This window comes from Mesoplodon densirostris, chromosome 20 (assembly GCF_025265405.1).
Source record: "Mesoplodon densirostris isolate mMesDen1 chromosome 20, mMesDen1 primary haplotype, whole genome shotgun sequence".
NCBI lineage: Eukaryota > Metazoa > Chordata > Mammalia > Artiodactyla > Ziphiidae > Mesoplodon > Mesoplodon densirostris.
Genome location: NC_082680.1, coordinates 33,038,999 through 33,064,554, shown reverse-complemented (window position 1 = coordinate 33,064,554; position 25,556 = coordinate 33,038,999). Strand labels below are relative to the sequence as shown.

Here is a 25,556-nt window from a genome sequence, read left to right as displayed (position 1 = left end):
AATGTCTGCAGAAGCCAAGGCAGGGGTCTGAGGAGGGTCTGCCTGATGTAAACCCAACTCACTCTCACGGCAACCAAGGTTCAACCTCCCTGAGGATGACACAAGATGACGTCTACACTCGGGGCCTCCTGATAAGCACGTGCGCCTGGATGCTGTATACACATGGGGGCTGGATGTCAGTTCTAGGGTATAATTCTGTCTTTATGTGTGTGGTTTAGATTGCTCTGGAGACTTCTTCCTAATGGTAACTGTGTAGCCACATCTTCAAAGCAGGGGTGAAAATCAGAACTGAGCCAGTGACAGACGCGATCAGGAAGAGCCAGAGAAAGATCCGGTCGAGAACTTGAGCTGTGAACTTCCAGTCTTGCACCACCTGCAAAAGAGAAAAAGACGCCTCCCATTCAGGATGCTGGGCAGCTGTTCTGAATTCATTTCAAGGGACTTCAGGAAGAGTCCTATTCAGATTTACAGCCCTGCAGTTTTCCAAATGCACCTGACACATCCCCTGCAATATAGGCTTCCTGGGACCTCACTGACGGTGCCCAAGTAAACAGCCCATAATTCAAGTTCATGGGAAAACACTTTCATCACCGTTGAGGATGTAAAATAGAAAGAGCAGAATCATTAATGCGTTTGTGAACGTTACTGATTGAAATGGGAAAAGCCTGATTTTTTACCTAAATAAAAAACCAGCATCTCTTACTGTGATGCTTCCTGATATGACATAGGAAATAAATCACAAATTTATAAATTAAGAATTTTTGCGGTCACTTGACTCAGGACCTCTTTTCCTCCACTCCCCAGGTGGGTGGGTCTACAATGGACACTCCTGGAGGAGATGACAGGAACTGGTGAGGGAGAGAGGAGACCAAGTCCCTCTGGAGGAAGGGAGGCTGGGGAGACTGGGCAGTGGCCAGTGAGGGCAAGGTCAGAGCAGGACAAGCTGCAGGGTCGGCGGGGGTTGGGGGGAGCCTCAGAGACGGGGCCAGCAATCTTTCAAGGGAAAATAAGTGTCCCATTTCCAGTACGTGGGGATTTGGTAAAGATGGCACCAAGCAGGATGCCTGCCGTTCTAGAAGGAACATAGAAGCTGATGCAGAATTTGAATGTATTTTGTGCACATAGAGGTTTAGAAATAAAACCTTGGGGAAAACCACGAAGAAGACAGATGAAAATGTTAAAAGTTTCAAAGTTAAGTGGGGGATTATTAACAATGTGAATCATCTTAAATGTTTTGTATTTTCCAAATTCCCTATACTGATCATGTGTTATTTTTATAATTTTTAGAAAAGCTATTTAAATCTTTGTATTAGAATTTCTAAAAGGCACCAGGAACTATATTCAATATACTGTAATAAACCATAATGGAAAAGAATATGAAAAAGAATGTATATGTATGTATAACTGAGTCACTTTGCTGTACAGCAGAAATTAACACAACATTGTGAATCAACTATACTTCAATCAAAGTAAAATTAAAAAAAGAATTTCTAAAAGATATAAAGAAAGAAAGAAACAAAAAATCCTTAAGGATAGCTGTAATGTTTTTTCTATAGCAGCATTTTTTCTAGTGCTGTTTAAAAAATTTTTCAGTGGATGAAAAAAATGACAAATTGTAAGAGAGGAGAGATACTAGGCAGTGTCTACATGAAAAGTAGAGGATATTTCTAAAAAACCCTATTCTTTCATAAGTCTGTTTATGAGATCAGGATCTTGGCACTAATTTTTACTGATTTTAGAGTAAAATAATTGAACCCTATAAACTGGTGTAATTATTAACTCGTTTTAAGCAACAGACCTGTTTTTGTGCTGAGTATTTTCTTTTGTGTGTGTGTGGTACGCGGGCCTCTCACTGCTGTGGCCTCTCCCCTTGCGGAGCACAGACTCCGGACACACAGGCTCAGTGGCCATGGCTCACGGGCCCAGCCGCTCCACAGCATGTGGGATCTTCCCAGACCGGGGCACGAACCCGTGCCCCCTGCATCGGCAGGCAGACTCTCAACCACTGCGCCATCAGGGAAGCCCTGTGCTGAGTATTTATATGTCAAATAATATTTTCCTTCCACGGGGGAAGGACCATGTAGAGGAGGGAGGGAAGACAGGAGAAGAAAGATGAAGATTAACATTTATTGACTGCTTACATAATCATGGGACCGCGTGCGCTGGGCACACAGTGCATGTTTTATACTTGATGTCACTAATTCCTCACAATTAACCCTTCAAGGGAGGTTTCAGAAAACTGAAGTTCAGGTTAAGTAGCTTTTCTCAAGTCATATGGAACATGGGCAGCATCTGCATGCAGGACCATTTTGAGTCTGAAATCCACACCCTCGTCACATTTTAAAAAATAAATCTGTTTAAATCTGTGAACGAAATATCTATGGTTAAACCATGTTTTTGTATAAATTTAAAAATTGATTCTTTCTGTTTTCTTTTTTCCAAATATGCTGAATAGAGATATCCATCATCCCACTAAACGTGAGAGATAAATGACCAGAGACCAGGATAACCAACTTAAAATGTAGAATTGAATGATTTTAGATAGAATTAAGTCTACTTATTAGAAATAGTGCTTAATCTATAGTTGTTCCTCTTTTGCTCATTCTGTTTTTGTGAACTTCTCCCTGAAAATCCACACTGAAGTCTCTATTTTGTGTCAGAGCTTGTTTTAAGTTTTATGTGTGTCAAGCAGAGAGCTAATAAGGTCACATTTTAAACAAGTATGCATTTGCTGTAAACAGACGTTAAAATCTCAGTCCTGGCTTGCGGCGGTCCCCTCACCTGACTGATGAAATGCTCTTTCTTCACGTGGCTGGAAATGTATCTGATGGAATCCGCAGCCTTTTCCAGGAAAGCGACCAGAACTTTTTCTCCATCGCTCATCTGCTTTTGTTTCCTTTTTTCGAGGACTTTACCTCTCACTGCCGGTTTACTCTCCTCTTTATCCAGGAAAGAGTAGCCATCCACGTGGTCCTTCATGCAAAGTAATTTAGGAAGTTTTTGCAGAAATAGCCGCTTCACCCAGGGGGCCATGGGGTGGTAAGTGGAGGGAGATCTGTGGTGGACGTTGATGACAAACACGGTGACGATGATGGACAGGGTGACGAAGACCATGATGAACAGGAGGTACTCACCAATGAGCGGGATGACCTTGGAGGAGGATGGGATGATCTCTTCAATCACCAGGAGAAACACTGTCAAGGAAACCAAGACGGAGGTGGATAAGGAGAGCTTCTCCCCCTCGTCAGAAGGCAAGTAGAAGACAAGCACCGTGAGAAAGGACAGCCCCAGGCAGGGGATGATGAGGAAGAGGGTGTAGAATAGCGGCAGGCGGCGCAGCACAAAGGAGTAGGTGACGAACGGGTACCGGTACGCGCCGTCCCTCCTGCTCCCCGCCGTGCCCCTGGCGTCGAGGATCTCCCACTCTCCGTTGTCGAAGAAGTCCTTTCTGTCCACGTTCTCGTCGATCAGGACGAGGTCAACCATGGTCCCGTCGTAAGTCCAGGATCCGAACTTCATGGAGCAGTTCTGCCTGTCGAATGGGAAGAAGGTGACGTCCATGGTGCAGGAGCTTTTGTAACGGGCAGGAGGCGTCCACACCACGGTCCCGTCGGATTTCACGATGGCCTTGGTCATGAGCGAGCCTTCGAACCGTCCGTCAGCGCTGTCGAAAAACGGTTCACCTGATGGTTAGTTGAACACATATTAACTGTTTTTTTGTTTTTCCCACCGTCGTACTATTTGTATTTTATGACTTTCCTACCACAGGGTCAAACAATATTTCCAAAAGGAATAATTTTCTCCTTAAAGCTGTACCTTTCTCTTAATTATTTTGGGACAATCAGGCTTTTCTATTTCTTTTTTTAAAATTAATTAATTAATTTATTTTTGCTGTGTTGGGTCTTCGTTTGTGTGCGAGGGCTTTCTCTAGTTGTGGCAAGTGAGGGCCACTCTTCATCGCGGTGCGCGGGCCTCTCACTATCGCGGCCTCTCTTGTTGTGGAGCGCAGGCTCCAGACACACAGGCTCAGGAGTTGTGGCTCACGGGCCCAGTTGCTCCACGGCATGTGGGATCCTCCCAGACCAGGGCTCGAACCTGCGTCCCCTGCATTGGCAGGCAGATTCTCAACCACTGCACCACCCGGGAAGCCCAGGCTTTTCTATTTCTACTCCTAATCCGACCAGTGCACTTTTCTACTGTGATACTTACTTTTCAAAGAGAACTATGTCAGGAAGCCAGAGAGATTCTGAGGGAACTTTAATGGAATGAACTCCACCATATTCATCTGGATTCCAGCGTAATTTGTGGTCTGTCCATGCCTGTGTGACATTAATAGACTGTAATTTTGTTCTGAAAGTTCAAGGTATTAGAGTTTGGAATCTTCAAGTTTATGTTAATTTACTAATCCAGTGTTTTATTTTAAAAGGGAGATTCATCCACTTTAGACCTTATGACCCTATCTGTGACTCAGGGCAGGTCAAGATACAGTTTGAGCCAACCTGGTCTTCGATGGCGCCCAGACTCTCGCACCTGTCCAGTCTGAGATTTCCAAAATTGCCTTATCTACCTCACAAGTTAGAGGCTCAGCAGCAAACACCACTGATTCATGACCTATTTTTTCAGCCTATTTTCTCCTAAGGAACAAAAGAAAAGCAAAGATAGCTCTAACTCAGTTTATTCTAGGAGAGTGGGTCCAGTGATATTGTAATCTCATGATAATGGTATTGAGACAAATGATTTTGAATATCAGTCAAGAGTCTTGGACAAAGATGCATGCAGCATGTTAATATGAAACTTCCAGTACCTGCTGACTACTCTTGAGGACATTATAACTTTTATCCAATGAAAAAATATTTCCCAAGGATCTCCTTTTAAGTTCTAATCTGAATTTATTTTGTGAGTACCAAACCCAGTTTTAAATTATATTCCTAACGTTGTTAGCCTCCAGATGCTTGTGTATTTTTCCTTGTAATAGAATGGAATCATTTAGCATGTTTTACAGGGGTTGGTGGATCCAGATGAACAAAACTGACCATTAATTGATTGAATTATGAAGGATGATGTATGGATGACCCAGTTGCAGCAGAAGTGGACTTAAAAAGATTTAGGATCTAGAATCTTATGAAATCTGACCTGAAAATTAATTATTCCACTGTCTGTCATGTGGACAGTTGAGGAATGATACAGGAGAATATTAAATGACATTTCAGGAAGTCGGGAGGGTATGCCCAGTGTGAGGCTTCCTGGAGCCCAGTGATGCCAACTTTCTCATTAAAAATTCAGGAGTCAGCAGATAGATGATTCACTAGATGGTAAAATATTGAAATATGCATGATGCCTGGAAAAGGATGGAACTATACACACCAGATGAGACATCGCCTCTCTTAGGCAATATGTGTGAGGCTTAGTCCTTGAAAAGCAAATTTTAAAAGATATGGGTCTTTAAAAAGCTACGCTGTAAAGGATTAAAAAAAAAATTGCATGACTACTTATGGAAAACCATGCATATGAAGACTGACAGCTTAAGAGCCCAAACTAATAAAGCATTTATCATGCTTACTTGGTACTCACAAGCTTCTCTCTTCCTTCCTCTTCCTCTGCCCATTTTGAAAAGCAAATATAATTTCCTTCTTATGAATTATTTGTCTCCTCTTAAGGAGATTTCTACTACCGGCAGCAAGCCTGAATCCCAGAAATGCTGAAGGGAACTCAGAGCAGCATTTTTGGTTTGTTTTCACTTTTACATTTTAAAATTTTCCTTACGATAAAAGTCACTCTACAGTTCTACAGGCAAACAGTTGGATAATCACTAATACCATCAAGATACCAGAATAGCTCTGTTGCCCCCAAATTGTCCTCGGGCTGCCCCTTTGTAATCAACCGCTCCCATATCCCCAGTCCCTGACAACCACTGATCTATTTTCTGATCCTATAATTTTTTTTTTTTTTTTTTTTTTTTTTTTTTTTTTTTGTGGTACGCGGGCCTCTCATTGTTGTGGCCTTTTCCGTTGCGGAGCACAGGCTCCGGACGCGCAGGTCCAGCGGCCATGGCTCACGGGCCCAGCCGCTCCGCGGCATGTGGGATCCTCCCAAACCGGGGCACGAAGCCGTGTCCCCTGCATCGGCAGGCGGACTCTCAACCACTGCGCCACCAGGGAAGCCCTGATCCTATAATTTTGCCTTTTCCAGAATGTCATATAATGGAATCATACAATAGGTAGCCATTCCATCCTGACTTCTTTTACTTATCAGAATACATTTTGGATTCTTCTAGGTTGTATTAGTAGTTTGTTCATTTTTATATTAGTGAGAAGTATTCCACCGTATGAATATACCACAATTCTTTGTATCCATTCACCAAGGAAAATATCTGGATTCTTTTCAGCTTTTAATGATTATAAATAAAGCCACAATAAACATTTTGTAGTTTTTTGGGTGAAAACCATTCTTTTTTTTCTCTTGGGTAAATATCTAGGAGTGGGATGGCTGGGTCATAGAGTAAGTGTACGTTTAACTTAATATGATACATACCGGAGAGCCTGAATCATTTTGCATTCCCACTAGCAATGCATGAGCATTCCAGCTGTATGGCATCATCTCTAGTACTGGGTATTGTCACATTTAAATGTTTAACTATATTATAATAGTTGTAAAGTAGTATCTCATTATGGTTTTTACTATGCATTTTCCTAATGACTAAATGATGTTGAGCATTTCTTCATGTGCTTACTTGCCATCCATACATTTTATTTGGTGACGTGGTTGCTAAATCTTTTGCACATTTTTCAAATGGGTTGTCTGTTTTCTTATTACTGAGTTTTTAGTTCTTCATATATATGGAAAGTATATTTCTATATATAAAAGTAGATCCCGAGCAGAGAGCGAGCTGCAGGCCCACAGGCGATGAGCCCCGGGGACAGACGTGCCCTCGGGCAGACTGGCTGGAGCTCGGCTCTTACACTCTGGCTCCGTCTTTAAAAATCAGTGTTAAGCGAGCACAGTTAGTGAATCCAAACCCACAATTCTTCCGCTTGGAACCTAAAGATCTGGAAATCAAATTGCCTGCTTCTGGAATTCAGTCTTCTCTCTTCTACAGGCACTGCCCGTCTTTGCCTAAGCCCGGCTCTACAGCCAAGGAGGAAGGTGGGGGAGCTCACATTCTGGGGGCACATCCCAGCAAACGCACACCGGCCATACAGACTGTGCTCAGGGAAGCGGGCCAAGCCCCAGAGGGAGAGACTGTTCCGTCAGAAAGATTTGTCTCGCTCACCGGACAGCAAGATGCACAGCTGTGGCCAGAGACAGCTCCGAGACAGTGCTTTAGGAGGCTCACAGTTTGGGGGGAATTAATTCATTCCACAAATATGCGAGGCTTATACCAGCACTGAGCAGGGCCGCCTTGCCCTCCTAGCCTGGGGCTGCCTCAGACAAGAACGAGTAAACTAACCGGCAAACCATCACCACTCCCTGTGGTCATTGCCATGAAGGGCGCGTTTGGGTGTGGAGATGCAGGACAGTGAGTGGTCCGGGAAGGAGGTTAGGATTTGACGACATCGCAGCTGAAGCAGAGGGTAGGAAGGGGCAGTGGGTGCTGCGGAGGGCAGGTCTGCTGTGGGCGCCGTTCCAGGGTGAACAGCAGACGTGAGTGGATGGATGAATGAGGGACACGTCTCAATCCTCGAGGAGGATATAAAGACAGCTCCAGTGGATTCAGGGTGTGCTCTTGACCAGTCAAGGAAAAGGGGCAGGTGGGACTTGTGGTCATTGCCACTTACTTGGGGGTACCCGAGAGAGAGAGACAAAGAGAGAGGCAACTCTGAATTAGAGTTCCACCCCTGCACTGTTCTTTACTAGCTGTGCTCCTCTGCGGGGTTAAGGGAGACATTCCTCACCATCTTGGGGTCCTTCTGATGCTAGACCTGGGGAATCGGAGACGCTCTCCCCCCCGACGTGCCCATCAGAGCGGCTCACAGAATTCCCAGCAGGTTGTGGTCCACCATGATGCTGGCTGAGCCCCACACCCCAGGGCCACTGCTCGTCTTAGGGTCAGCTGGGTCAAGGTGAGGATTCAGAGCCCAAATCCCCGGTCCCGCTCTCTAAGGAGCTGTGAGGCTTTCTGGTCACTTCCCTGCTCTCTCTGAAACCGTGGAGCCATTTGGAGATTGATCTCCTGTCTCTGCCTTCTTAAAGCAGTAGATTAGAAACAATATCCAGTGTTCATGGTGCATGTCCCGGCCAAGATTCCCAAAGCCCTGTACAAACATCAGCTCCACTTTGCAGCAGTCAAGGGCTTGAGAGCTTGTTATTATAGGAAACAGGGGAGCACAGGGTAGGTCAGGGCCAAATACCAAAGTTAATCTCTGACTGAGAAAAAAAATGGAAACATACTCCCAGTCTAGCTCTCTTAATTCTGAAAAGTGCAACTTCAAATCCATATCATATATATTCCCTTAAAACTGTCTTTTCTTACATATATTACCTGAAATATCACCCATACGTGTCGAGATATTACCAAATTTCATTTAAACCTAAATCATACGACTTTTTTAAACTATAAGTCATGACTTTTTTATAATAAATAAATTCTTCTAATTATTCTTAATAATTAGAAAAAATATTATTATCATAATTAGTCATTCTTAATCCCAAGACCAAAAGAGAGTAAGGAACCAATATTCCTTGCTGGTGATGGGCAACCTCTGGGACACCCTTGGGATCTTCAGTTATCTCAAAGCCAGGTGTGAAATTCCTAAAACTGAATTAATGTTGATTCACTTTAAAGACAGCCACATGACATATTATATGTCTCATATTCCCATAATATCTATGAGTTGTCAAGGCCAAGAAATGGGCTTTGTCATTAAGGATGAGAAAGCCTACAAAGGTGGCACCAGGAAATGACATGTATTGAGTCCCCACTACGTGCCAGACCATGTAGGAGTCACATTCATGCACACAATCCCCTTTAACCTTCCAGCGACACTGTGAGCTAGGCATTGCCTCTATTTGCTAGATGAAGAGACTGAGGGTCAGAGAGGCGAAGTGACCTGCTCAAGTTTATACAGCGAGACTTTGGATTCCTGCTTGAATCCACGTGAATCAGAAGACCCCACGGGTCTCCTCTGCTTAGGTCAGAGCGAGGCTGTAGAAAAGGAAGGAAAATAAGATGGTGAGGGAGGTCTGGGGTAAATTCCTAGACGTACAAGTGCCATTACAGGCTGTGGAAGGCTTTGGGAACGTGGCCCAGACCTTACGGCAAGGCCGTCCTTTCCTTGGGTTTGTTATGAAATAAATCAGCTTCTTGGTTTTCTCCTGCAAGCCAGCTGCAGGGATTCATCCAAGGAGACCTTCATCATGTTTCTGAACTTTTTTTTGATCTAAAACAGGAATCAGCTGTTGGAGAAACAACACCCGTCTCAGGTGTTGGCCTGGGCAGAGATTAAGGAAGCTTTGTTTCCCCTGGGGTCGTCATGGGGCTAGGATAGCAGCCGGCCCCCAGCGACAGTGAATCTTACTGGTTCACTGGAGTATGCCTCCAGTGGTGCAGGCCCAGTGCCCTCCACCATCCCTGGCACATAGTAAGTGCTCAGGAAGTGCTAGTTGAGTGAATATACTTGACATCTGTCGTCAGAGTGATTATTCACACGATAACATCTAGGCAAAGGGCCAACCCTCCTGTCATTAAAGAAGGGATATTTTCATCTTCCATCCCCTTTTGGGTACCTACGGTGCAGTTTTCCTAACGTTGACAACGACGAAGCAGAATCTGAGCAGCTAGGGAAGTATTTCTCACGGAGTTTTAGTGAGTTAATAATCTATTTATGATTTATATGGTCTTGATTACTCTCTGGGAGTACGAAGGAGGAAGACAAATGTGTTTGCAAAATAAAATCAGTAACATAAAAATAGCTCCACGTAGAGGACTTTTTCAGCATGTCACTAAATTTGTGCTTGTAAAGGTCTGTGGTTGAGAGGATAGAAGAGAAATGTCTAGATATATCAGACGAGAATGAAGGAAATAGAAGATACAGCAGAGGAATTGGGTAAACAAACAAACAAACAAAAAACCCAAGCATCTCAGTTGCATATGCTATCAGGAGACATGCTTTTGGTCCAAGTAGGTAGAATTTTATTCTCTCTGTGGAAATGAACTAGGGGGCACTTTTCAGTGTCTGAGAGGGCAATGACAAAAGAGGAAGGTTTGGTCATTTTTGTCTTTATTTTGACTGAGGTAGACAGGGGTGATTGGAAAGAGTTTCCTGTAGGTTTGCTCTGGTGTGAAAGCTTTGGGAAGTCGTGTTATTGGGAAGCCTATTCAGGTGGGTCACAACTTCTCCATTTTTATGGCTTGTAGAACTTCTACTGATCCTGCGAGAGCCAGTTTAGACGTCTCCTCCCCTTGGAAGCCTTCCCTGATTTACTCCCTGTTTCATTGTCATTATTGTAATGACCCAGTTCCTTATGTATATACTTTCCTTATGGTGTTTAGCATATTACAGTAGTTATTTTTTACACAACTAACACCAGATCCTCTCCTTGAAGCAGGGCTGTTTTGTGCTCTGTACGTCCAGGATCTAGCAGAGTGCCTGGCCCTTAGCAGCCTCTCAGTAAAGCCTGTGGAATGAATGGAAGATGGAGCGAACCCTAGCCTCATCCTGTCCCACGTGTCTTTCTAGACCAACTCCATGAGACGTCCCAGAGGCTGAGGAATCGAAGCTTTAGAAGGCCAGGATTAGGAACCGGACTCTACAGGGACAGCCCTGAGAGGAGCGCTGGACGTCTCCCGTCAGCTCCCTCCAGTCTGAAGAAGAATATGGTTTCTTTATACAAGCCAGGCTGCACCTAATACTGTGTAACCCGAGGCAAGTCACTCCAGTCCTCCAATCCTCAGTCTTCTCATCTGCAAGGTGGGAATAATAACAGGCCTGTCTTAGGGGGTGGCTGTGAGAACTGAATGCATTCATTCCCATGACACAGCGGCAGAGTGACTGGGCACTTGGCAGGTGCTCAATAAATCTCAGTATTGTTGTTGGCTACTCTGAAACTGACATCTGTGTAAAACACTAATGGTAGTTTTTTTTAAACATCAATTGTATCTTCTTTTTATCATCCCTTTTCTTCTGTCCTTTCTTTTACTTTTTTAGTTTTAAAAAGCTTTAAAAAATGTATAAAAGTAACATTACAGTGGAGCTCCAATGTCTCCTCTTCCATGCAGCCTTCCCTGCCTGCCACCCAGGCCATAGATTCTCCTTTCTTTTTTGTTGCCACATTGTTTGTGCCACAACATAGCCCTTATTGACTAATACCTATTGTGACATTCCTGCTCCAAATCCAACCTGTGTGAGTGGAATAGTTTCCTAATATTCTCGGTGGTTTCTCCCATTTTGGATCATCCTCTAATTTAGAAACAGGCCTTGATGTTTTGTGCGAAGCTGGATGTGCAGACAAGGCCCTAACTGGGGAAAGCTGGTTCCAGCCAGGTGAGGCAGACTCTTCAGGCTCTGGTAACAGGGGTAATGATACCTGCTCTGCTAATTCAGAGAGGTTGAGAAATGTAAATGGATAAGAGCCATGACAACCCATTGCAAATTAATGCAATGAAACCATGTTACTCTCGTTACTTCAATGACATGGGAACCAAAGTCCCCAGCTGGCTTTTCTAAGTGTCAGCTAGCAAGCCCCCACCTCCCCCCTGGAGATTTCTCTTGCTCTGTTTTGGGTGTTGGGGGGTTTTAGGTGTTGGTTCTGTCTTGCCCTGGAGGCTCTCACCAGGCCACCGTGATTCTGGGGCATAGGTTTGCGAGAGGTCATTTCCAAAGTACAGCTAGAAACCAAGGAGCAGTGGTTTCTTCCCTTCATGTCTGACATTGTTCTCTTTGGTTGAAATGACTCCCTATTTCCAAAATCTCAAGAAAAGTGAGAAGTCCTTACTATCTCAAAGGCCAAGGGTCCCGGACCACTGTTTTAAGTGTAAGAGCTTAGCCTCAAGGGGCAGCTGGAGGAGGTGTGTGTGAATCAGTGAGAGTCTGTTCGTTTGTTTTATTTTTGCCAAATTCCCAAGCCTATTTACACTTTAACAGAAAAGTTTTTCTTCTCTTCCCTGAAAGCTCAAATACAGGACTTCTTACTGATTTTTATGAACTCAAAATACCTCCAAATTCCACTTTAGAAAGTGCAAAAGTGGGATAAGTTCTGAGGAATGAGATAGGTATGTCAAAAAATACATTCATTTAAATTGTATTTTTATATCTACATTCCTAGCTTATTATTTCCTCCTGGACATTTTTATTTGCAAGTAAAAAAATATGCAGATCCATTTCAGAACATGCTAACATACCTACCAAGAAAAGAATCAGAGAACTGGAAACTAGTAAAATTTATAATGATTATCCAACTCTGATCAAAGTTTTGGGGTAGGAGAAATTTGATGACACCAGATGAAGTCTAGGGAATGTCCTTACAGTCTCTTTTATCCATTGTTCCTTATAAACAAACGATTAGCAGAAAGACCTGAACAAGTCTACTAAACCTGAATAGATAACTAATTCATTTCAATATAAACAAGTGAAAAATATTATGTTTGTACATTAAAATTAAGTGAGATAATTAACATATCCCCACTGGGAAGATTTTAAATCTCTGGGAGATGAGGCAACATCACGTAAAAAACCCAATAATTGTTAACAAAAATAAAAAATAAGCAATGAAATCAACCTTCTCACCTCCTATCAAGGAAGTGCCAATATTTTCTCCTTTACATGACATATGCAAACTTGAATGGTAATTATTTCCTGGCCACTCCAGAAAGAGCAAGAAACAGGCTATGGCCAAGCTAGGAGCTGAAAACAATTCACATGCTTTTCTAGTCATATTAGGAAAACAGAGATTCATCATTTTTGACTTGGGCTTCACCTTGTTCTGAAGTTGGTGGTGAGTGGCCTCTGTCATTCCCCATTTTCTCTTTCTAGGGAACAACATTAGGGGAAGAGTCATCCCAGGGAGGATCAGGGGGGAGGAGGGAGAATTTAACATCCCTGATTTTCTTATCCAGTTGTGATAGCTTCAATGGGGATAAGTTGCACCCTGAAACCTTTCCCCCCTTTCTCCAAGTAGCCCAGGGACCAGGGCCCTGGACTCAGTGTTAGAGCCACCCTCCTACCTGCCCACTCCAGAAGCAAGAAGACAGAGCAAGGTGTGCCTACGAGCTTCCAGACTGACCTCTGACTCGTGCAGAAGAGAACACAAAAGAATAAACCCTTCCCCAAACACTCCCAAACATCTCTCTGAAGAACTCAATATGCTCTTTAAAATAATTATTTTTCAACGGGAGCCTTTCTCAGTAGAAAAGAATGGGAAGAGTTAGGGGGGAGCTACAGCCCTTGGACTGACAGTTACCTGTTTGAGCCACACGTTTGTTGTCATCAGCTGATTCTTTTCATCCTAAGAGAATGAAAATTAAATTCAAATTAAGTGAAACTGTGTATTGGAATTTTTTTTTGGTCCGAGACTTCCTGAGTCTTACCTTTGAGGGGTCCAAAGTGAAAAGGATTCTCAACTGAAGAACAGTTAAATGACATTGAGACCCTAAAGCATTATGCGTATTTTGCTTAAAATGAAAACTAATCATTAGAGCGAGTGGTAGTTCACTCTGGTGATATTTCTATAAACTTGCATAACCGAAGGCACGGTAAGGGCGGGAAGTAGAATGAAGCATCAGCTAAATCGGAGACGGGCGTTGCATGATTTTCTAGAAGGAATCCCGGGCGTTGAGTCAGCTGGGGAGGATGCGTGTGTGCGCTTGTCGTGGCGTGGAGGACTTGGGCAATGGCGGAGGATTATTCTGCGACTTTGGGGACCACGGCAGAATGATTCCGCAGAATCGGGGTTGTTGAAGTTCATGGATCTCCCCAGGGACATCGTGGCAGAAATGTGAGCCCGACAGGAAAATGAGTAGAGGATGTTAAGGTGTGGTGGGTCAGGGAAAGGTATGGGGTCCTGAGGGCATCCGGGAGGGGATGGGGTCACCCAGGCACTCACTCCGATGCTGTCACCATCTGCCGTCCCTCCCCGCAAGCAGCCCTGCCAGCCCTGGCTCAGCCCCACCCGGGCAGCCCTGCCCCTCGCCCTGATGCGCACCGTGGTGGCTCCAGCAGAACTGCCAAGGGTGATGCCCTCCTAGCAGGCACACCCCCCCACCCCACCCCCGAGGAAAAAGTCCCTCCTCCACGCCACCCACACCCACCAGCAGTGTTGCAATGAAAATGACATTCTCATTCTTTCCGCGGGTCATTTCACTGGCTTCTTGGGGGCAGGTTTTATTTTTAAAACTGAAATGGCAGACATGGGGAAAGAAAACAAAATCAAATTTTAGCCTCGAGAGTGGGTGAAGGAATGCATGTTCTTTGCAGCTGAGGGCCGAAGATTACTCACCACGTCTACCAGCTGAGATATTTTCAACCCAAAATATACTTTTATGGTGTCATTAGATTGTAATACAGGGCGAACCCATTTCTGGTAACCTTGGAATAAATGTCTGAGCAGCGCATCTTCTTCTTCGGCTATGGACCTGAATCCTGCAGCAGCTGTAAGACATGAGGGGACCCGAATTAACTGGGGAGGTGGGACGGCTGGGCCCACATTCTCCAGCGGGACATCGTGTATTTCTAAACAGCCTGGTTCAGCAGAGGCAGGGTCGAGGCTACAAGGGTTCTCTCTAAACATTCTCCTTACCCACCCCAGCTCCCTCCCCAAACGCACCGCTCCTAGTAGACTCATTCTATTTCTTTAATGTTGTATCTGTATGAGGTGATGGATGGTCACTAAACTTGTGGTAATGCTTTCATGACGCACGTAAGTCAGATCATTACGCTGTGCCTCCTAAATTTCCACAGGGCTATATATCAGTTACATCCCAATAAAACTGGAAGGAAAAAATAATTAAAAGTAAACTCTATACTTTACCCACAGCTTTGCCTTCTTACAGGGCTTTCTCATCAAGGGGTCAACACCTTGACCCCAGAAGGATCATCCACAGCCACATTTTGCCCCGTGACCCCTTCCTGATGGAGGTGGTCTCTGCCTGCTTGCACTGTCCATCACTGCACCTGGTCTGGCCCCTTCACATCCCTGATCACAATTTGTCATGCATTTGTCCCTGTCTGTCCTCCCCTCGGGCTCCACGATGGCAGGCACAGTATCTGTGCTATTTGGTGATGTTCATCCAGCACCTAGCACAGGGGCCGGGCACAGCAGGAGCTCATTTGATGTCTACTTAATGAATGAACCAATGAAGGGAGAGCCAGGCCATTTTCCATACGTTCAGCACATGTTCACAGAACACCTACCACATGCCCCACTGGTTCCCTCCCTTCCTCCTGGGGAAGTCCTCCCTTACGAAGAGCTTCCCTGGCCAAGAACCAGGTTCTAACAACAACTCCTTTCCTCCCCAAGTGTACAAAAGCCTAAGAAACACCCTAATTTCAAGCTTTAATACTCAGGTTGAAGACATGGTTTAGGAATGTGGTCTAGAGGTAAGTTTTGTTTCTTTTCAGTGCTATGCTGTCCAATTTCAAACCAGGAAGCTCTTTGTTGTTTTAAATATGGCCCCACTTTTCCTCTGTCCAGCACCCCCTGAAATCCTACAACGACCCATTCTGCACCATCCGCTTTCCCACAGAAAACCTCTTCTCCCCACTGAGAGACGCACGTGGCTGGCAAGGTCACATGCAAGACACACCCCCACGTTTACCCAATGAAAACCCAGAGAGTCTTAGTGGGAAGGAAAGCAAAATCGCACACATGTTCCACATGTGCCTGAGACCTTCACTTTACTGGGGAGTCGCGATTCAAAATGTAATTCGGATGCTCCTCCTGGGGCAAACCGGGCGCAGATACAAGGGGCTGCATACCGTGGCCGTCTCCACCCTTTCTCTTCCGCTCTAGAAAGCTGGTGAAGATGAAGATGCTGAGGAGTGGTAGAGATGTAACCTTACGTCTGTGCTTATTTACTCAAAAGCCTAAGGGTTCTCAAACTTCGATACTTCAACTACTCTTAGCCAGCAGAGAGGCACCAAGAAGCAGGTCAGCGGCTGGCAGCCAGGACAGCCCTCTGTACAGGCCCTAAAACCTTCCTGGAAATGTGGGCAGTGGCAGGACAGGGAATTGAAATTCCCCGAAGCCTTTGAGGGAACGGGCTGAACTTCCCGAATTCCCTCCCCACACCTGGGCTTAGCTTCCTAAGCAGCACGGCAGCTCGGATGGCTTCCAGCTCCTCCAGGGGGACCACCCTGATCTCAAACTCCATCATCTCCCTCTTGGATTCATATGCTGCCTCCTAATTGCTTCAGTCTTGCCCCTTTTATAGTCCATTTTCCAGCAGCTAGACCATTGCTTAAAAGCAGAAGAGGATTATGTCAGTTTCCTGCTCAAACCACCCCCATGGTTTCCCATCAAACTCAGAAAAACACCCCCAGTTCTTACCGTGGCCTCCCAGACCCTAGAGGGTGCCCACCCTCTCCCACTCTGGCCTTGCCCCTCGTCCCTAGGCCTCAGCCCGTCTGCACTTTTCAGAACTTGCCCGGGAAGCTCCTGCCCTAGGGAGCCCTGCCTTGCTCACGTCTCCTCCTGAAGAGGTCACTGAGGTTACACCATCTAAGGATCCTTCCCCACACTGCGTATGTACTTCATATACTGTACCTTTCACTGTGGTACCTTATCCCGCATCAGAGCTCTTGATGGTGCTGTGTGTCCATCTGTTTATTGTCTGGCTCCCCTACGGCCTGCCAGCTCTCAGGACAGTGCCGGCACGGCGGCTGCCGAGCGGAGAACAGCGCAGTTAGTTGGCATGTGTTTGCCGAGTAGCCTTGGAGAGTTTGGGCCGGAGCTGGACCCCCCAGGAGAAGGAGAAGCAGGGGGGCCGCGGCTGTCCCCCACGCCCGCCGCCCCCCTCCCTGTGCAGGCAGCCCCTCCCCTAAGGAGGAAAACGCTGTGTGCTGGGCTCTGCGCTGGGCCTGCAAGTACCTGCCCACCAGCTACTCGACCTTCTTCCCTGTACAGATGCTAAACGGCGCCAGCTTAAACCCTCCCCTCGTGGGTCCCCTACAGCCAGGACGCTGTGACCTTCCTAAATCCCTGTGTCCCAGCTCAGCCCACGAGAACAAGTCACTGAGGACAACATCTCATAATGGTGGAGGTACACCAGGAAGGCTGAGGACAACTGCACGTGTCTGAACCAGCACACACACACACCACACACCACATACAACACACCACACACACACCCCATACACGCACACACACACCACACACCACATACAACACACCACACACACACCACACACTACACACCACACACACACACCCCATACACATAACACACACACACACACACACACACACACACACCATGGGCTTATTATCTGGGACAGCCCTGCATTATCACCATGTTGGACATGTGAGAAGGATCCTGAGACAGTACCTTGGACCTTCCCTCCTGGCAGGATAACTTTACTGTCAGTTTGGAAGCGGTGGGAGTTGCATGTTGGGAAGGACCTCCTAAGACTATGACCTGACCTCCCCAGCCCCTTCCACCGCCTCTGTGAGGACAGCTGGACCCTACTCTTCACCAGCGTCCAGGGGGAAGCCAGGAGATCTGCTCTCAGAGACCTATGTGTTTGTTTTGACCCTGTTGCCCAGCTCAGAGGGTGAGCTGCCATCTGAGTCAAGGAGGAAAAGGCGTAGCTCTGTACTGGCTCTTACGGACTGGATATGTGTCCCTTCAAATCCATATGCTGAAGCCCTAACCTCCAGCGTGACTGCATTTGGAGACAGGGCCTCAAAAGAGGCAATTAAGGTTCAATCAGGTCATCAGGGTGGGGCTCTAGTCCAATAGGATTGCGGTTCTCATAAGAAGAGGAAGAGAAACCAGAGATCTCTCCCCAGGCAAGCGCAGAGGAAAGGCCATGTGAGGACACAGCCAGGAGGCAGCGGTTTACAAGCCAGGAAGAGAGCCCTCACCAGAAACCGAGTTTGCTGGCACCTTGAGCATGGACTTCTAGCCCCCAGAACTGTGAGAAAATAAATTTCTGTTAAGTCACCCAGTCTGCGGTATTTTGTTATGGTGGCCTGAGCTGGCTAGTACAAATCTGCATTGCCCAAAACAGACCTTACCAAAACAGAAAAGAAAAAGGCCAAAGGTTGAATGTTTTCTGCCTAGTATCTTCCCCAAAATAGAAGCTGAAGTCACTGATGTTATTGGAGCAGATGTACAGACAGGCCCCAAACTGTTTCTGGTTTGTTCTTCTTGTAAAATAGAATGTTATGAGGAAGGGCAAGGGCTTCCATGTTGATTCTTTGAGGCTAAGGCCTCAGTAAGCATTAGATGACTTTAAGTGAATGAACGAATGAATGAATAAATGCACACAAGGCTCTAACGGCACTTTCTGTGCACGGGAGACCAGCTCACGGCTCCAGAGGATGTGGAACCACAGGTGTTCTCAGGATTTCCAGGACAAGTGGTCTCAAGAAATAAATGGATTCCTTCTAAAATATGACACAAATGAATGTATCTACAAAACAGAAACAGACTCACAGACATAGAGAACAGACTTGTGGTTGCCAAGGTGAGTGGGTCGGGGAGGGGTGGAGTGGGAGTTTGGGATTAGAAGATGCAAACTATGATATATAGAATGGATAAACAACAAGGTCCTACTGTGTAGCACGGGGAACAATATTCAATATCCTGGGATAAACCATAGTGGAAAAGAACATGAAAGAGAATATATACATGTATAACTGAATCACTTTGCTGCGCAGCAGAAATTAACACAACACTGTAAACCAACTATACTTCAGTAAAATTTAAAAAATACATTAAGAAAGGAAAAAAGTGGATTCCTGAAAAGTTGTGTGTAAACCACATTTTTGCTAATGGACTTCTCTTTCAGCTTAATTAGACAAGACCACTATTCTAAGATACATCTCAATGATTCATTGACAAGTCAGGAAACTGCTCTTGGAGGATGAGTGAGTGTCCCACCCCCCTCTGCCATGGGGGTTTGCAGTCCCCAAAGTCAGCTTCCCAGGGGAGGGACGGGAGGACATTTGTACTCGTAAATAATTTCAGCATTCATTAAAGAGGAAGAAAAGAGAAATGATAAAGACGTGAAGACAACAGAGCCAGAAGGGACTTTCATGGTGATGTGAGCCCCTCATTTTATGGGTGCAGACCCAGGGGACCTGCGAGGGGTCATCCAGCGAATGGGAGGGGCGGGCTGGTCTTCTGAACCCCAAGCTGCCGTCTTTCCACCGTCCCATGAAGTTCACTGAAGATTGAGGAGGAAAAACACTGTTCCCTCCACCATGGTCTTACTGCCACATAAAAACGGTTCCAACAACTCACTTCTATGAACACATACTGGTTGTTACTGCTCTTTCTGCTGCTGTGTTGTTAGCACTGTATTCTCCAAACCGTTGCTTCAAGCTGTCTACCACGGGGAAGAATGGTGCTCTAAAACCAGGTCCCGGGTAGTATTTGTTTGGTCAAGGGGAGACACTCGACCCTGCTGAGGGTGTTCTGTAATCGCCCACCCCGCCTCCCCGGAATCTCCCTCTGCTGCAGGTGGCACCTGGCAATCTGCTTTGCTGCGGGGTTGGTTGGGGGGACTCTTGAACGGGCACTGCTCTGGGGTCACTCTCTGGGGAGGGGGACGTCCAGTGCTTTACAGTCACAGAGCAGAGCCACCCTGCTTCAGACCAGACAAGGGTCTCCCCGCATTTCCCTGTAGCCCCTCCGCAAAACACACACACACACACACACACACACAACACACACTCGGTCTAACGCACGTCTTCAGAGGATGTGTGCTGCCTGTTAGAGATGCTTTTCACCATCTCTTTTGGTAAAAAAGGAATTTTCATTCCTTCCTGAAACATCTTTCTCCCCCTTTCTTCTCTTCCCCCTACTTAATTTTTTAATCTTTTTTTGCTTCCGTGCTGCACTGCTTGGAGGATCTTAGATCTCCAAAGAGGGATTGAACCAGTGCCCTCAACAGTGAGAGCACAGAGCCCTAACCACTGGGCCACCAGGGCAGTCCCATCCCTACTTAATCTTTGTCTCATTTTTCTTTGTCAAAATCTTTCCCTTGGGACCAGACAAGCGGCCCCGCAGGCAGAGGGCAAGAAGAGGGAGAAACAGACAGCACACGTGTACAGACGGACAGACAGACAGAGATGCAGCGTCCTGCCTGATTCTAGTGATTTCCTCCACGTGGGACTGGGCCGGGGCAGAGGTGCAGGAGGGTGCGTTGCTCTTGGCTCAGGACACGGAGTCTCCTGCCAAACTCATCACTCGCTACAACGAGAGTCCAGTGAATATTTATTCAACGTTGGGAGGCCCTGGGCTCAGACCCAGAGACGAGAGGTCTGGTCCTGATTCCAGGCTGTGTGATCTCAAGTAAGACCTTTAACCTCTCCCAGTGAAAACAGGGAGCAGTGATGGGGAAGGTCCAGCCACTCACACGCCCAGTGCTTCTAGATTCTCTACGTCCATGAGACAGCCACAAACGTGACCTCTTAAGGCCAGTATCTGCTGTTCCGAAGATACACAGAGACCTCAAGATTGAGATGCGCCCTTGATTCGAGAACAGATCTTCACACCTGGCTGCAGCAGAGAAGGCATCCAGGCAACGGTGACCACAGCTACCCCGGGACTAGACACTCCCTGGGAGGAGCTTAGGGCTCTCTCGACCCCCGTGAGTGGAATCATGACAGATTTGGATGGGGCGCCCAGAAACAGCTTGAGACAGATTTTTCTTTGGAACCCACGACTTGAGTTTCTGGTCTCTTTATTCTTCGTGCTCCTGTGTCCTTACCTTTCTTCAGGAGCTCAGACCCTGTGCTCTCTCCTCACCCTCATATCAACAACTGCTTTCAGCAAAATTCTGACAAACTCTCTTATACCAAAGTACAAATAATTGATAAAACTTAATAGATGATAAAAATACAAGAAACTAGTGAATATAACAAAAAAGAAGCAGACTCTCAGATATAGAGAACAAACTAGTGGTTCCCAGTGGGGAGGGGGGAGGGGTATCATGGGGTAGGGGATTCAGATGAACAAACTATTAGGTATAAACTAAGCTACGAGGATGTATTGTACAACATGGGGAATATAGCCAACATTTTATAGTAGCTAGAAATGGATTATAACCTTTAAAAATTGTGAATCACTCTATTGTACACCTATAAGTTACATAATATTATAAAACAACACTACTTCAATAAAAAAACTTAATGGATGAAACTTCCCATGATTATTTACGATTTTATTGAAAACAATACCCTTGTTTATCCTCAGCTAGGAGAGTAAAGAAGTAATTGAAGAATTTCAAACCTCAGCAAGTATGGTGGGGAGAGGCGTATTTTTTGTTTGACACTTTTTGGGTATATTTGGGGTTTGCCTTTCATTATCATCACCTCGTCCAAAAATATCATACCACAAATAGCCTCTTCTGCTGACACGCAGAGCTAGCCCTCAGGGTGGACTCAAATAATAAATATTTCATGGCTTCCTGCTAGCATGAAAGTTTCTTAAAACAACCTTGTTTTATTCCTCCTTGCATCCCACATACTGGAACGATTACTACAATATGGTAGATCTTCAATAAATATTCTTTTGAATGAATAACACACGTCATCAGGTGGGAAGAGTGATGGGAAGATGAAGAAGACACCGTCCCTATTTCTGGGAGCAGACACAAGGCGTGGCCATGACAATGACCCTGCCACCAAAACCAGAAGTGCAGAGAGGAGGGCTTGTCCCTTGTAATTTGAAGAAGGTAGTCTTGTGGAACAAAAAGAAACTATTTTCTTTACAATGAGTAGTCAAGTTAAAGAACTTAAGGAAAGGTGGTGCAGCTCTAAAAATAGCAATAGACTCCAGTGGATCTAGAACTACTCACAAATTCCAGAGTTACTGCCGGTTACTACATGGATTTGTTATAGATCAGGGATGGATGTATACAGCTCAGTCTACATTCCCAAACTCTTGCAGTCCACACAGGAAGACGGGGACCAGGCCCTCCTCCGATTCCAACTTTCTGTGTAACTTACAACGCACAGAGGAGGGGTCAGAGGTGAGCCAGAGGGTTTGTGCTAACTGCCCCTGCTAACCAGGGGGTGGTTTCTCTGTGGGCAGAATGGTAGGCATCAATTCTTTCATAGGAAATAGGATGCTCTCGTAATTAAGGCAGAAAAACACCAGACATTAAATGTACAGAAACTGATTATTATTTTCATGATTAATTGCATGCTGAAACACACAGAAGTTGATTATTATTTTTATGATTGTCAAGTTGCACTTAAGACTTTGCAGAGACCAAATTTAATGATATTTGAAAGTGGGTTTGCCACTCTCTGCACTTAGAAGTGACTGTGTGTTTCTGAGCCCCGGGTCCGTAGCAAAGGCTACATTTTTGAAGATATAATGACGTTCAGGTGTGTATGCCTCACAGCCTTATGACTTTTAATTCCAGGATTTATTTCAGGACTTGGGCAAATCTATCTCAGTGCCTCTGGTTCTCTATCTGAAAATTACAATAATCAGATGTGGCAAAAATACTAGTGACAAATAAATACAAATTGCTAAAGGAAGAACACTGTTTTCTCACCATCTGGCTCCTGGCTCTATATGGTTTCTGGTGTCATGGAAGAGCTTTCTGTTCTTAAGTTACAGGAAAAGTGAAATGATTCCAAAACCCAGAAAACTGGCAAGTGACAATGACCATTTCCCCTAAACTTTTCAGTTATTTTCTCCCTCTTTCCTTTTCACTCTCTCTCTCTCTCCTTTTATTTGCCCTCATTCTTTATGAAGAATTCCTCTGTTTTCTGGTGGATAATAGTCACAGAAAACTCACACAGGTTCATCGACGTTTGATATATATTTCGTTTAATTCTGATGTACATACACACTAAATATACCTACATACACAAATTTATGAAACTATTTCTATGTCTACATGATATTTTGGATAATTATCTGCACACAGATATCGTGACTGTTAATAGATAGGCTATTAAAATGTTGATCTAGTCAATTCCTATGCTAAATGTTTTAACAATTCTCTGAGTACCATTCAGTGCATTTGGTAAGATTTTCTCTGCTTTTATATCTTTGTACCAAGCTGATAACGATGCAAAAGGAATAACACAATAAATGACCAAAGCATAAACATCATGGAATTCATAGATACGATTTCTTTAGCAATATACAGATTTCATAGACTTACTCATCGGAGCCACATTTTAAAGGTGATCCTAAAGATACCTACACATTACATTTTGTAATTCTAACGTTATCAGCACTGACAATGATCAAGTTTTCATTTACTTTAGCTTGGGCTTACCTGAGATGGCAACACCGAGGGCGCTGAGCACCAGGATAAATTCTGCCAGCATCATGATGCCACCTTGAGAGAGATAGTTCCTTCCTTTTTAACAACAGGCTATGTCCATCGGAAAGGACAAGAAAATGCGGGGCTTCAAAGTTCAGAGCGGAACCCGGGGAAAGTGGACACCTGGACAGGGTAAAATAGGGTCGAACCAGCTCACGCCAGCGCGACGTCTCTGAAAGTACACCTCATTGATTTCTAGTCGGCTGTCAGGTCGCTTAAGTCTGAGAAATCTCTCTGGGTCCTAACTCCTGACTTATTAATTCACCCTCTCGCAAAGAGATGCAAGGCGATGGAGGGAAGATGAACCCAGACAACTTCTGAATGTTCTGAGCTAGTTTTCTCATGGTTGGAGAGCTGTGTGAAAGGGAAAAACCACCTATGAAAACATGCGACATGGAAGTTAGTGAAAGTTTCTCCTACACAGTGTTCCTCCAACATCCTTCCTTTTGGACTTGGAGCTTCAGAAGAGTGAACACGAGGGGGTCAAAAGGTACAGACTCCCAGTTACAAAAACAAGCCCTGGGGATATAATGTGCAGCATGGTGACTAGAGTTAACAATACTGTATTGTATATTTGAAAGCTGTTAAAAGAGTAGATCTTAAAAGTTCTCATCACAGAAAACAAATTTTGTAACCACGTGTGGTGATGGGTGTTAACTAGACTTACTGTGGTGGTCATTTCACAATGTTTACAAATATCAAATCCTTACATTGTGCTCCTGAAACCAACATAATGTTATATGTCAATTGCACCTCCATTTTTTTTTTAATTTTTATTTATTTATTTATGGCTGTGTTGGGTCTTCGTTTCTGTGCGAGGGCTTTCTCTAGTTGTGGCAAGTGGGGGTCACTCCACATCACGGTGCGCGGGCCTCTCACTATCGTGGCCTCTCTTGTTGTGGAGCACAGGCTCCAGACGCGCAGGCTCAGTAATTGTGGCTCACGGGGCCAGCTGCTCTGTGGCATGTGGGATCTTCCCAGACCAGGGCTTGAACCCGTGTGTCCTGCACTGGCAGGCGGACTCTCAACCACTGCGCCACCAGGGAAGCCCCGCACCTCAGTTTTAAAAACGAATAATGACTATGTCCGTTAGGGCCCTCACCTAGCAGTTCTCACGTGCTTTAAGGTCAGAGCATCCTCTGTGGTTTCCTGGAGGCGGCAGATCCAGCGGACCCTCCACAGGAGAAAGGAGAGTCGGAGTGTCTTCTTGTTCACCACCCTTGGATTCATCTTGTTCACAGTCGGTCCAGTTCTCACCTAGTTCAGTGCTGTCCACACGCAGAGGCCCTCAAGAAAAGCAAATCTGGCAAGAGGAAGTTAGGGCTGGAAAGAGAAGAGGGCCAGGTGAGAGCTGAGTCACCTGATGGGGCCCCAGTTCTGGAACAACACACTCCGGGCACTGACAGCCGACCTGAGCTACACTGATTTAATCCAATTTAAAATTTCCCTGTATCTCATTCAAGTCCCCACCGTGTGCATTAGCAACTTCCAAGGTGAGGCTCAGCAAGGTACCAGCACAGAATCAAAGCAGCCCTGGCCAAGCAGGGGGAGGCAGGATGGCGTCCCCTCCTCCGACCCCCTCTCCGCTCCTCCCTCAGAGACCCCCTCCCACCATGCGGCTGTCCCCTCCCCAGACCACGGGCTCCTGAGGATGGGCTGTGTCCTCTTATCCTCTCTCTATGGCATCCCCAGCACCTATCGCTTGTGAATGCTTCAGAACGAAGAGGAAGGAAACAATTAGACATTGATTTCCTATCCATCTGAATTGCGTTCCAGGCCCGCAGTGAATTCACAACTGTCTCAGGAATCAATTAGCCACTAACCCAAGGGTGCAGGAAGTATCACCTTTCTTTATTTTCAATAAATCAAATAAAATGGAGCTTGCCATTCCACTGAGCTGGCAGGAAATTCTGTCTCTGTCATTACAGGAATTCCAGCCCCTTGCCTAGGGTAGCAAAAGAATTGGGAAGGCTTTTGAGGCCCCCCCAGACACAAGCAGGCCTGTAGTCTCCGGTCCGTCTTGACCACAGCAGAGGGTCAGTGGCTGGCCACGTTCTGCTACCCTTTGCTGGTCAGGAAGTCTGGGTGACAGGATTCCCCAGTGGC

The 25,556-nt window shown here is 45.6% G+C and overlaps 1 protein-coding gene across 1 annotated transcript; it reads right to left on the bottom strand.

Annotated features, from left to right (window-relative positions):
* Window positions 1–238: 238 nt before the first annotated feature.
* CHRNB3 (cholinergic receptor nicotinic beta 3 subunit) lies at window positions 239–23,454 on the bottom strand. The gene is made up of 6 exons (XM_060085955.1): window positions 23,403–23,454; window positions 14,431–14,582; window positions 13,396–13,440; window positions 4,210–4,319; window positions 2,782–3,664; window positions 239–373 (listed from the first exon to the last, which is right to left on the bottom strand). Exons 1-6 carry the CDS (start codon window positions 23,452–23,454, stop codon window positions 239–241), a joined length of 1,377 nt encoding a protein of 458 aa, XP_059941938.1.
* Between the last annotated feature and the right edge of the window lie 2,102 nt (window positions 23,455–25,556).